This window comes from Capricornis sumatraensis, chromosome 9, assembly GCF_032405125.1.
Source record: "Capricornis sumatraensis isolate serow.1 chromosome 9, serow.2, whole genome shotgun sequence".
NCBI lineage: Eukaryota > Metazoa > Chordata > Mammalia > Artiodactyla > Bovidae > Capricornis > Capricornis sumatraensis.
Window position 1 is genome coordinate 15,523,545 of NC_091077.1, and position 13,501 is coordinate 15,537,045.

The following is a 13,501-nucleotide window of genomic DNA, read 5'->3' on the forward strand; positions in this document are numbered from 1 at the left end:
GAGGAAGAGGAGGGTCAAAGCCTCAGCCTCAGTTTTCCCGTCTGTTAAGTGGGTGCAGGTGTCCTCCTCACAGGACTGGTGCTTGAGCCAGCTGTCGCCAGCTTGGCCCTTGGGGAGCACTTGCTTTTGCCCTTTGGGGATTAATAATTAAGAAAGAAATCTCAGCTGATGCAACTTCGCCCAGTTGACTGTGCCGTGAACTGAATGGTGAGGTTGGGGTCACTGTTAGAGATGATGCGTGGCCATTTTCAAGATTTCGGTGATCAGGGACTTCAGTGGCTCAGACTTCACGCTCCCAAAGCAGGGGCTTGGGTTCGATCCCTGGTCAAGGAACTAGATCCCACATGCTGCAATTAAGAGTTCATATGCTGCAATTAAAGATTTCACATGCTGCAACTAAGACCCGGTGCGGCCAAATCAATAAATAAAAATTAAAAAAAAAATTGGTCAGAACCTCCTGTCCTGGAGGTTTTCCCGAGAGGGGGTGGGTTGTCCGCCATTTGCCACAGGGAGGCATGGCTCTTGGTTAGAGCCCATGGCTCCATCTGCGCCCTGCTGGAAAGATGCCCCAGTTCTCTCTGTGTCCTAACTCTCAGATATCGATGAGTGTCAGAACCCTGACACCTGCAGCCAGCTCTGCGTGAACCTCGAGGGCAGCTACAAATGCGAGTGCGAAGAGGGCTTCCGGCTGGAGCCCCTCACCAAGGCCTGCAAGGCCGTGGGTAAGTGCAGGGAGGTGGCAGGAGGGGTAGGCCATGTGGTGGGACTTTCATCATCCAAACTTTGTACCTGGGGGTAGAACGTTTGCTTCTGAGACATCTGGCAAGTGAACACACAGCCCAGTTAGCAGTCAGGCTAGGTGACTGCCCACGCTCGTCTGGCTTCTCTGAAGATGTAGATCAATCCCACTGGGGATGGTTTGCAGGGGCTTCAGGGGACAAGAGATGGGAAGCCATGAGCCAGACAGCCTATACCTGCCCCAGCAAAAGGAATTCATACCAAAAAAAAGCAAGTCCAGGACTTTCCTGGTGATCCAATGGTTGAGACTCTGCGCTTCCAATGCAGGGGGCTTTAGTTTGATCCCTGGTCCAGTAACTAGGATCCTGCATGTGGCATGGCCAAAAAAAAAAAAAAAAAGAGAGAGAGAGAGAGAAAGAAGGGGGGAAAATCCATTGAAAAGAGACCAAAATATAATACCTCAAAATGAAACAAAATAGGTGGCCCTGGTGGTAAAGAACCTGCCTGCCAATGCAGGAGATGCAAGCAATGCGGGCTTGATCCCTGGGTGGGGAAATTCCCTTGGAGAAGTAAATGGCAACATGCTCCAGTATGCTTGCCTGGAGAATCCTGTGGGCAGAGGAGCATGGCAGTCTATATAGTCCATGGGGTCAAAAAGAGGACTAAATCAATTTAGCATGCAGTGAAACAAATAGACATCATTGAGTTTCTTCTACCTGAAGTTTAGGTTAGAACTGCAACCATGCATTGATTCTTAGAAGCACCTAAATCAAGAGATCCCAGGTTTCTGGAGGTCGGGGTCCCTTCCACTCTGCTGAACGCCCCCTTCCTGGCTCCCCAGGCACCATCGCCTACCTCTTCTTCACCAACCGCCACGAAGTGAGGAAGATGACTCTGGACCGAAGCGAGTACACCAGCCTCATCCCCAACCTTAAGAATGTGGTTGCCCTGGACACGGAGGTGGCCAGTAACAGGATCTACTGGTCTGACCTGTCCCAGAGGAAGATCTACAGGTGAGCCTGCCCGCTCCCCCAGCCGCATGCAGCCCCAGTCCCTGAGTGGATGGAGGGCCCCTGGAGCTGACCCTCTCCTCTTCCTTCTCCTCTCCCCTCAGTGCCCAGATCGATGATGCCCCCGGCTTCTCCTCCTACGACACTGTCATCGGCGAGAATCTCCAGGCCCCCGACGGGCTGGCGGTGGACTGGATCCACAGCAACATCTACTGGACCGACTCCATCCTGGGCACCGTCTCCGTGGCTGACACCAAAGGGGTGAAGAGGAAGACACTGTTCCAGGAGGAAGGCTCCAAGCCACGGGCCATTGTGGTTGATCCCGCCCACGGGTGGGTACTCCTAGGGCTGGAGTTCACAAATGGATTAGAGCTCCAGATGGGAGGTTTGGGCTTAGGTAGACCAGATGACCAGACCAGACCAGATTAGCTTTTTGTTTGTTTGTGGGTTTTTTTTTGCAGGGCGTAGGGCACAGGTTTCTCTTTATGTCTTTATTTATTTTCGGATGCCTGGCTCTTCACTGTTTTGCACAGGCTTTCTCTAGTTGTGGGGCACAGGCTTCTCACTGTTTCTCTTGTTTTGAAGCATAGGCCGTGTGGGCTTCAGTAGTTGCAGTTCCTGGGCTCTAGAGCTCAGGCTCAGTAGTTTTGGCACCTGGGTTTACTTAACTCCAAAGCATGTGGGGTTCCCACATCCCCTGCACTCTCAGTGGGAGGGGGTCTGTCATGGTGGGAATTTTATCATTTGAACTTTGCACATGGTGGGGGGTGTAGACTGTTAGCTACATCCCCAAGACCTCTCCCAAGTGAACACACAGCCCAGTTAACATGAAAACAAGAGAGACAATGTCCTTAAGAAATATTGAACACTTGAAAAAAAAACACATATACACTTCAGGCCAGCATTAGCCAAACAACAATTTTTGCAAATGAAGTGAAGGTCGCCACCCTGTGGCTCGCCCCCTGCAGGTGGGACCATGGCTGACTCAGCAGCTCCCGTGTCCACAGGGACCCCTGTGAAGGCATGGTCTCGTCCCAAGTATCATGCCCTGCAGAGAACACCTGCTCCAGCACATTACATGTGTGTCTGGGAGGGCCTCTGGGGCTGGGAATTTCACAGCCCCAGGATGGGCAGCCTGTTCTGGCTGCAATCATTGGAGGAGAGGGAGCAATGGGCCTCAGAGACAAAACATTGGCGAAGCCACACTTGGCTGTGTTAGCACAGTGTCCACGGCTCAGATTGGAGGGACCCTGGGATGAAGGTGGGCCCAGAGGCTTTCATCCAACAAGACTAATGCCTTCATTTGATGGAGGGTCATCTGGTCTACCCAGATGCCAGGAGAGAGAGACCCTCCCAGACACACACTCCACTTAGACTTGTATCACTTTTATATGCTCTGCTTTTATATTTCTCCCCCTAAACAGCAGGCACCACCACCTGGCTCTTCCATTTGGTCTATGAGTTTCCCTTCCTTTGGCCTGATGGGCCATGATTTATTTAAACTGCTCTCCAGCACATGGAAATTTAAGTTTTTCTCCCCTGCCTCATACAAAGTAGCCATGAATAGCTTTGAATGCCTTTGAACATGAGCCTTGCAATTTATCTGCAGGACAACATACACTTAACCTGGTGGTCCAGTGCTGAAACTCTGTGCTCCCAATGCAAGGGGCATGTGTTCAATCCTTAATCGGAGAACTTAGATCCCACGTGCCTCACAGCCTTAAAAAATTAATGAATAAATAAATAAATTCGTACTTTACCAAAACAAATTTATAAAAGCCCTCAGGCTCAGAAAGCAGTGTTCAGAGAGCAGATTCCAGGGCCCTAGTCCCAACACTGGAAGGAAAACCTTTTGTTCTCCAAGGTCCCCGAATCTTGCCAGGTCTCACCAGGTTGCAGGCCCTGGAACTGGCAAGGTTGGTGGGGTTTAGTCGCTAAGTCAAGTCTGACTCTACGACCCCCTGGACTGTAGCCTGCCAAGCTCCTGACTGTCCATGGAATTCTCCAGGCCAGAATACTGGAGTGGGTTGCCATTTCCTTCTCCAGGGGATCTTCCCCACCCATGGATCGAACCCAGGTCTCCTGCACTGCAGGCAGATTCTTTACCAGCTGGGCCGCCAGGGAGCATCAAGGTTAAGTTAGAGGACCAGAAAGAACCCATCCAGGGCCTCCCCCAGTAGGGAGTGCAGGGGCGGGGCGGGGGGAGGTTCCTGGCCTGGCTGATGCCAGGGAGAGAGCAGCTCTTCGGTGCTCACAGCTTCCTTCCCTGATGTCCCTCTGTCTGTCCTTCTCACTGCCTCCCCAGCTTCATGTATTGGACTGACTGGGGCACCCCTGCCGAGATCAAAAAGGGGGGCCTCAACGGCGTGGACGTTTACTCGCTGGTGACCGAGGACATCCAGTGGCCCAATGGCATCACTCTGGGTACATTGCGGGGACAGTAGTCCTTGGGGTCAGGCAGGGTCTGGAGGAGAGATGACCAGGGGGCTCCGTGACAGTGTCGAACCGGAAACTCAACTCTCCTCTCCCCACACCACACCTGCGTGCGGTTCGGGTTGGAGGCGGGGTGTGGATCTGAATGGCTTTCCCAGGCGCTGGGTCTGGTTGGGTGGGAGGTTGGTTCCCTCCTGCGAAGAGCGGGATGCCCAAGGCCCAAGGCTCGGGCATCGCCTGTGACCTCTCCTTGCCCCCACTGTGGGTTCTAGATCTTTCTGGAGGCCGCCTCTACTGGGTCGACTCCAAACTGCACTCCATCTCCAGCATCGATGTCAACGGAGGGAACCGGAAGACCGTGCTAGAGGACAAGAAGAAGCTGGCACACCCCTTCTCCTTGGCCATCTTTGAGGTGGGGGCTGGAGGCACGCAATCACTCCTTTTTTTAAACTAAGAAATTTTTAAAGAAAAAAGGCTCTGGAAGAGAGGGATGGCCAGGCAGCTCTGTGAGAGTTTATAACCCAAAACTCAGTCCTCTTCCCCTGACACACCTGCCTGCAGCTCAGGCTTGCAAGTCGGGGCAGGAGCTGAGGGGATCCAATGATTTTCCCCAGTGCTGGGTCCTCGGGATGGGGCCCTTCCTCCTTCAGGGAGCAGAACGCCCAAGTCCTAAAGCCCCCAACATCGCCTATGGCCTCTCCTTGCTCCCTTGCCCTGCCAGCCGCACCCCCGTGGACCCATTTGGAGGGGTGTGGAGCCAGTCGTCATGTCCCCTATGGTTGATGGGGATTGTCATTTTCCTTATGCCCCTGTAGGATAAAGTATTTTGGACGGATATTATCAACGAAGCCATTTTTAGTGCCAACCGCCTCACAGGCTCAGACATCAGTCTGATGGCAGAAAACCTGTTATCGCCGGAGGACATTGTCCTTTTCCACAACCTCACGCAGCCGAGAGGTAAAGATGGGGTGGCCTCCCCCACTGCCTCCACTTCTCTGCCTGTGCTCTGGAATGTTCCAGAATTTTTCTGACCTCATTCTCATCCTGCCTCCCTGCCTTTTCCTGCCGCAGGGGCGAACTGGTGTGAGAGGACTGCCCTCCGCAATGGCGGCTGCCAGTACCTGTGTCTGCCGGCCCCACAGATCAACCCCCGCTCACCCAAGTTCACCTGTGCCTGCCCCGACGGCATGCTGCTGGCCAAGGACATGAGAAGCTGCCTCACAGGTGGGGATCGGCCTTCTGCCACCCTTGAGGGTTGGCCCCACAGACTTTCTTTGCTCATCTGTCAAATGGGAGAGGAAGGGCCCTGGAGGCTGTTGTAAGGCCTTTCTCAAATGCTGCGTACATCAGCACTGACTAGCGGGGAGATGGACTCAGGTCCAGTTCTCTCTTTCTCATCCCTCTTTGGCGGGGAGGCCCTGATTTTAGTTGCAGACATTAAGGGAGAATGCGGCCCCTTTTTCGGTCTCTGCATCCTCAGAGAAAGTCCCTATTGGGGGTCAGTGTGTCTGTAACACTTACGAATCTCCCTTTTGAAAGACGACGTGTAATATAATAACATAGACAGTAGTGGGTTTGTATTTTCACTGCATTTGTCTTCAGTTATTTCTTTGTGGCCCATGGCACTTGCTTCCTACCTGTTTTCAGAAACAGCACAACTCTCTTTGGCTCTCAGACCACAGGACACTCAGGAAATGTTTATTCTTTCAGAGTCTGAATCTGCAGTGACCACTCGAGGACCCTCCACAGTCAGCTCGACAGCTGTGGGGCCGAAGCGCACATCCAGCCCTGAGCTCACCACAGCCGAGTCGGTGACAATGTCCCAACAAGGTAAAGCCTGAGGCCACCTACCCCCCGCTCCCTGCACCAGTTCATTGATAACCAGCATCTCTGTGAAGAGACAGAGTGGATTTAATCTTGGTTCTTTTGCTGACTGTCTCTGGCATGGCTTGTGCCTGTCTGAAGCCTCAGTTTCCCTACTTGGAGCTAATAACAGTGCCTGCCCACCTCCCTGGAAAAGTGGGGATCACATGAACGTGGGAAGAACCTGAAGTTTCAGGTGTCTGCCCAGCAAGGCCAGGACTAGTGTGAGGCAGGTCAGGTACTCCCTGGTGTAGCGCCTAAAGGGGGCACCAGAAAATCCAGGATTCAGATAATATTTTAATGCAATTCTTTTTTTTCATTTTTTAGTTTTCCTTTTACACTTCTAAAATTAATTTATTTCTAATGCAGTATTATTTTTTAATCAAATTGTGGCCTGTGGGGACAGTCCTGATAAATAAAGTTTGCTTGGTCCCAGTGAGGCAGGTTTTGCAAAGTGTATCATCAGATCCTGTTTTCCTAAAAATTTTACTCTTTTGTTCTTCATGAGATATTGGCATTAATTTTTGTTTTGTTTTGTTTTTCTTTTTTTTCTTGGCCATGCCACGTGGCTTGTGAGATCTTGGTTCCCCAACCACGGATTGAACCCAGACCCTCAGCAATGAGGGTGGAATCCTAACCACTGGACCATCAGCCAGGGAGTTCCCATTGGCATTAATTTTGATTTTTTTAAAAATGCATTATAATGTTACTGGTTTACTGACTTTGGGGGGAAATCCCTTTAAATTTTGTGACTGAGGCGAGTCACAAGATTGCTGGGAGAAATATCAATAACCTCAGATATGCAGATGATACCACCCTTATGGCAGAAAGTGAAGAGGAACTAAAAAGCCTCTTGATGAAAGTGAAAATGGAGAGTGAAAAAGTTGGCTTAAAGCTCAACATTCAGAAAACGAAGATCATGGCATCCGGTCCCATCATTTCATGGGAAATCGATGGGGAAACAGTGGAAACAGTGTCGGACTTTATTTTGGGGGGCTCCAAAATCACTGCAGATGGTGACTGCAGCCATGAGATTAAAAGATGCTTACTCCTTGGAAGAAAAGTTATGACCAACCTAGATAGCATATTCAAAAGCAGAGACATTACTTTGCCGAGTAAGGTCCGTCTAGTGAAGGCTGTGGTTTTTCCTGTGGTCATGTATGGATGTGAGAGTTGGACTGTGAAGAAGGCTGAGTGCCGAAGAATTGATGCTTTTGAACTGTGGTGTTGGAGAAGACTCTTGAGAGTCCCTTGGACTGCAAGGAGATCCAACCAGTCCATTCTGAAGGAGATCAGCTCTGGGATTTCTTTGGAAGGAATGATGCTAAAGCTGAAACTCCAGTATTTTGGCCACCTCGTGCCAAGAGCTGACTCATTGGAAAAGTCTCTGATGCTGGGAGGGATTGGGGGCAGGAGGAGAAGGGAACGACAGAGGATGAGATGGCTGGATGGCGTCACTGACTCGATGGTCATGAGTCTGAGTGAACTTCGGGAGTTGGTGATGGACAGGGAGGCCTGACGTGCTGCGATTCATGGGGTTGCAAAGAGTCGGACACGACTGAGCGACTGAACTGAACTGACTGAGGCGAGTCACCAGTTCCCTTCTTAGCCTGCCCTCAAGGTCTTACTCGACCGCCTCCCCAGCTTGCTTGCTTGGAGACACGCCGTTCACCGCTTTTTCCAGCAGAGGGCGCCCGACCCCGTTTTTGAGCAGTCCGGAAACAGCACAGGCTTTTCTGGCCAGGAAAAACAAAAAAAAGCACATTAGCAAGTTTCAGACATTTTTTTTTCCCTTTCAAAGTAACTGAATCCTTTGTTCCACCATAAAGGGGATACAACAGGAACTGTATGGTAGAGAGAGGCCCAGAACCTTTTTCGACTGAAGTGCCACTGCTTGAAATACCATTTCACAGACGGGCCCATCTGGGGCTTCTCCAATTTGGCAAAGGAGCTCTTTTAAAAGAAAAATTTCTCAGGGACACTGCTACTACGGCCCTAAATTATTTTTGTGGTGAGGTTTCTTAAGCGCAAATGTAAAACTGGATACAAACTCTGTCCAAAGCATGTATGACAGCTGGTAGATATGGATTTGAATATAACTGGTGATGGTTACTACTGCTCACTGGCTTATCGTGTGGCTCGGATGTGGCTTGCGTGGTCTTCGCAGCGCATTGGCCTGTTTGGAGGCCTTTATATTTTCACTCACACGGGCCCTCACGTTGTCTGGCCCAGGTGCACACATGTGATTATATAACGATGTCACCTCCAATATCTCTTTTTTTGTTTGTTAGCTTTTTTTGATGTGGACCATTTTTTTTTTAAGTCTTTATTGAATTTCTTACAATATTGTTTCTGTTTCATGTTTTGGTTTCTTGGTGGTGAGGCATGTGGGATCTTAGCTTCCCAACCAAGGATCAAACCCACACTCCCTGCATTGGAAGACAAAGGAAGGTGAAATCTTACCCACTGGCCCACCAGGGAAGTCCCTTCCCCAAATATTTATTAGCCGGGGCCAGCTGGCACAGGACTATGGGTCTTTGGTGCGATCCAACCCAAGCACTGAAATTGCTGAGAATTACGGGGACAGAAGGTGACCCCTGCCCTTATCCACAATAGGCTCCTTGTCATCAAATGCAGGGGCTTCCCAGGTGGTTCATCTGCCAGTGCAGGAGATGTGAGTTCCATCCCTAATCAGGAAGATCTTCTGGAGAAAAACAGGGTAACCCACTCCAGTATTTTTGCCTGGAAAATCCCATGGGCAGAGGAGCCCGGGGGACACTACTTAGCAACTAAACAACAATGACAACTTCAAATGCAGAAGCAGGTTGAAAAATTCCATCAGTGACCTCTCCAGCCCCTGGGAATGTATCCACAAGTTTTGATCTCAGAGACCGGCATCCCCCTTCCCTAGTGCCTCATAACACGAGCCTATAGGACCCTCTTAAATTCGGGCCATAATCCCAATTGCCCACAAGCAAGGCCTGGACAGAAGCCAGCCTGGCACCACTCAAGCCTGGGAGATACTCCAACTTCTTTGGACGTTTGAAGACACTGGGAAGCGTCGGTTGTTCTCCTCTGCATGTTGACATCGTACACCTGTGTTTCCCCACCCTTTCGTGGTGCATCTGGGCCTCACTTTCTCCCTTCTCTCCTGCAGCCCTGGGCGACGTTGCCAGCCGAGCAGACACGGAGAGGCCCGGGAGCGTGGGTGCTCTATACATCGTCCTCCCCATTGGTAAGCCTGTGGCCGGGCCTCCCCTGGTTCCTTGCTTCCTGCAAAATGACTTCAGTTCCCGGCAAGCCATTCTGGTCCACCTTTCCTCCAGTAATCAGGTGGCCCCCATTGTGTGTCCTATTTATCACTGAGCAACCCCCTTCCTAGCTTCATTCACTAAACAAATATAGTTGAGCGACTACTGTATACCAAGGCCACTTCTGCACACTGGGGACAGAGCCCAGAGAGAAACAAACATCCGCCCCCTTGGAGCTGAGAGCAGAGTGGGACATCTGAGATGTCACATGGGAGGAAGGGGGACTGGGCCAGGGTTCCCGCTGTAATTGATGGGCACTTTCATCAACACCCGAAGGATGGGAAGGCAGGGGTACCTCCTGATGAGTTGTTCTGTTTCAGGGGGCAGTTTGGAGATTTCTACTTTCCTGGCTTCACCTGTCAATCATGACTTGGTTTGCATCATACCCATTTTTCCTTTTTGAAAAAAAAAAAAAAAATCCTTTCAAGGTGTCCTTTCACAGAGACCAGAGATCTAAGTCCCCACCAGTTGTCTGGCTGTGGGTTGATACACTTGCCCAGGGAGGCCCTCACCTCCCTTGAGGCTGCTCCAGGGTGATGCCCACCTGACATCTTCCCACCCTCTGGGCACCAGCCAGGATCTTTTCAGGAAACGGCACCCCAAGACCCACCATCAATGATGCAAAGAGGGATTCCGCATTATCCGCACTCATGCAGAGGCAGAGTGTGCTGTGGTGCCCCCGAATTTTAAGAACAATCCCATTTGTGAAACGAAGTAACTGACGTGTGACTAATACACAAGAAACGTGGAAAAATTGACAATAGCCTTCTTGCCATCAAATGCAGAAGCAGGTTGAAAATTTTCACCAGTGACCTCCCCGGTCACTGGGAATGTGTCCTAAATCTTTGGTCTCAAGAGACGGGCAGCTCCTGACCCAGTGCCTCATAATGCAAGCCTACTATATACCCAACAATGGGTTAGCGGGGGCGAGGCAGTCACAGTGGTTTCAAGCTAGAGATTTGTTATGCTCACTGATGGATTTTTTTTTTTTTACACTAGGCAAGTATTGTCTTTTTTCTACGTTTTGCGGGGCATTTGGGAAGATCTTAGTTCCCCAACGAGGGTTGGAACCCACTTTCCTTGCAGTGGGTCTTAACTGCTGGACCACCAGAGAAGTCCCAAGTATTAGGAAATTGGAAAAATACAAATAATAAATTGGGAACAAAAACATTTCCCCGTGAAAGGGCCTGGCGTCTGAAGGCGGCACCCCTCCCCTCTCCCCGCAGCACTGCTCATCCTCCTGGCCTTCGGGACCTTCCTCCTCTGGAAGAACTGGCGGCTGAAGAGCATCAACAGCATCAACTTTGACAACCCCGTGTACCAGAAGACCACGGAGGACGAGGTCCACATCTGCCGCAGCCAGGACGGCTACACCTACCCCTCGGTGAGCCGCCCCGCTGGGGACCTCGCCAGCACCGGCTGTCTGAGTGTTCCTCATGCCTCCTAAAGGCCAGGCGCTCCTCGAGAGCGGACGATCTCACAGAATGGGGGGCATGGGCGGGGGGCGGCAGGACCAGAGGATAAGCCAAGGGAACATAGGTCCGAGGGTGAAAGCCGGAAGGGGGACAGAGTTTTTTTGTGGGAGGTCTGGGAAGGAGGGGAGGCAACTTCAGATAAGGTGGCCCAGAAGGCTTTCTTGAATAGGGAGTGTACGGAGTGCAGCAGGCATCACTTGTGCAAAGGCCCTGTGGCTGAACCCTCCGTGTGTGTGTGTGTGTGTGAGGGGCGGAGAGTGGGAGGGAAGGGGCAGGTGGAGCAGGACGCCGTGGGCCTATTGGAGCACCGATGCTGGGAGCGAGATGGGCGCCACGGAGCCACATGATCAGACTCGGGTGCTCACGGGCGCCCCTGGTGGTTGTGTGAGGAACAGGCCTGGGCCAAGTTCCAGAGCCCCGAGACGAGGGTGGAGGCCTTTGTGCGGGTCCAGCGGTAACGAGGGGGGTGACCTGGGGGACCAGGAGAGAGTCAGGCGTGGGTGGCTTGTGGCCATGTTTACTGGATGTTGGACTGATCGTTTCCGGCGTTTACTGTTTTGTTGACAGAGACAGATGGTCAGCTTGGAGGATGACACGGCATGAGCTGCTGCCTTGAGTCCTCTCCCTCCCTGGAACCTGCCGCTGGTCACTCAGAGGCAACAAAAACACTTTCTCCCCCGACCCTTGACCTGCCCCCAACCCTTCCTGAGACCTCCGCGCCAAAAAGCACTGTTGGGGACTGCAGCCTGTCTGCCTGTCTGCCAGAGCTTTGTTTTATATATTTATTTTTCTGGGAGGCAGAACAGGCATCAGACAGCACCCACGGGCAGCAGTTGGGTTGCTTTTTTTTCTTCCTTTCTTTACATGTGAAGGAGAAAGGCAGAACAGCTGGGGAATCTGTCTTCTCCGGGAATCTCTGAGCTGCTCTCCTTCTAGACACACTCCTCCCTGGAGGGAATGGCAGACAGACACGGAGCCGGAAAGCTAGTGGCTTTGAACGCAAGAAAGCAGGTGCTACCCACAGGGTCCCACGTGGCTCCTGCTGCCACCTACCCTCTAGCCCAGGCCCCACACAGGACTGAACGTGTTTACTTCTGCCAGGCAAGCCTGCGGGATGGCCAGAATTGGTCTGCCTCCCCCTGGTCAGGATCAAACTAGGGTTTTCCAAGCAGGGTTTGTCCTCCACTTAAGCCAGGAGGGGACCCTGGGTCCAGCCTTCCAGGAGTGGCACCCGCTGAACCCTATTCATTCACCAAAACCCAGATCATCCCCAGAGAAAACAAATTCGAGCCACCAGTCGCCCTTAACGTACATGTATTAAGTGCCTGAGACCCCCTTACTTTGTGCGTGAAGATGAGCAGCTCCCACCTCTAACTGTATCCCTCTGTCTGGGAGTGGGTATCTGGACCCCATCCCTGCCCCTTGCACTTTTTCAGTTCAGGGTCGTACACTGTGTAAAGTCGACATTCTATTATTATTTTGCACTACTTTCCGTTCTGGTTCCCTTCTGGCTGCAAAGAGTCTGGGTTGATGATTGGTACCGACCCGGCCCCTCTCCCAGCATGTAGGGAGATGTGTGTGCGGTGGCTTGATCATGACTTCAAAGCCAAGATTACGACTAGACGATCTGCCTACTGTTTCCACTTCTAGGCAGAGCCATTCATATCCCTGACAAGCCCGTCATGGTTGGCTGGTGTCCATCTGAAACATGCATGGCAGGTCTGCCCTGTAAGATGTGCTCTGGGCGCGGGAATTTCATGGGATTCATTAAACAAGAAAGCTTTCTGAAATTGCCACACATATCATATTTATGACCACTGAGGGGTGGGGGTCGGATGGGGGGCAGCCTCCCATGGAAACATCTGAGTGGATTGACTACCGTACAACCACAGAACATGGCGAGGCTGCTGGAGACTGTGAACACCTTTTCTCTTTCTGAAGCATGTAAATAACACCCCCACCACCGCCATGCAGACAGTGGGGATTTTTTGTTATGTTTGCACTTTGTATATTTGTTGAAACATTTCTCACTTACGTGTATATATATAAAAGAAAGATCTATTTATTTTTGCAAATCCTGGTTGCTGCAAAGATGCCTCGTCTTTCTGTACAAAGCTTAGTTGAGCGTGCCATGCACAGCCCTCTTCAAGAGAATCAGGTTCTGTGTTGTATATATGGGTTGCTTTTTGAGGATGGGTGTCGCTTTTTAAACCACTGTATAGAATGTTTTTATAGCCTGAATGCCTTACTGTGATCAATTATATTTCTTAAATAAAGTATTTGACTAAACCGGAAGTGCTTTCTTCTGCCTTTCTCTAGCTCCCTCCATCTGTTGATGGACAAGACTACCCCCAGGGAGAAGGATCTGGAAAGGGAATATTTTCCTACAGCGTCAACACAGGCTGCAGCCTCTAAGGGGATATTGTGCTCAGCTGGGGAGCAGCTCTGCTGGGTGCTGAATTGAAGTTTTGCTAAATTTCCTGCTTATTCACTCATTCAACAAATATTGGGCACCCGTTGTGTGCCAGTTCATGTTCAAGGAGTGTGGGACACTGCAGTAAGAGTCTATGCCCTCAAGGAGATGACATTTTAGAAGAGGAAACAGATACAAAAAATTACTTTAAAAGATTATTCTAGAAGAATATTTAAAAAGATAATGAGACAGGACTGG

The 13,501-nt window shown here is 51.0% G+C and overlaps 1 protein-coding gene across 2 annotated transcripts in view; it reads left to right on the top strand.

Annotated features, from left to right (window-relative positions):
- Nucleotides 1–13,109, top strand: part of LDLR (low density lipoprotein receptor) — a 34,389-nt gene extending 21,280 nt beyond the window's left edge. For both annotated transcript variants that reach the window (XM_068981323.1, XM_068981324.1), the window contains 11 exons: nucleotides 597–722; nucleotides 1,580–1,751; nucleotides 1,853–2,080; nucleotides 4,054–4,172; nucleotides 4,454–4,593; nucleotides 4,997–5,138; nucleotides 5,253–5,405; nucleotides 5,892–6,011; nucleotides 9,202–9,279; nucleotides 10,582–10,739; nucleotides 11,398–13,109. In XM_068981323.1, coding sequence (XP_068837424.1) covers nucleotides 597–722; nucleotides 1,580–1,751; nucleotides 1,853–2,080; nucleotides 4,054–4,172; nucleotides 4,454–4,593; nucleotides 4,997–5,138; nucleotides 5,253–5,405; nucleotides 5,892–6,011; nucleotides 9,202–9,279; nucleotides 10,582–10,739; nucleotides 11,398–11,433 — 1,472 coding nt within the window. In that variant the 3' untranslated portion in view covers nucleotides 11,434–13,109. The remainder of the gene's footprint in view (nucleotides 1–596; nucleotides 723–1,579; nucleotides 1,752–1,852; nucleotides 2,081–4,053; nucleotides 4,173–4,453; nucleotides 4,594–4,996; nucleotides 5,139–5,252; nucleotides 5,406–5,891; nucleotides 6,012–9,201; nucleotides 9,280–10,581; nucleotides 10,740–11,397) is intronic.
- The last annotated feature ends 392 nt before the right edge of the window (nucleotides 13,110–13,501 follow it).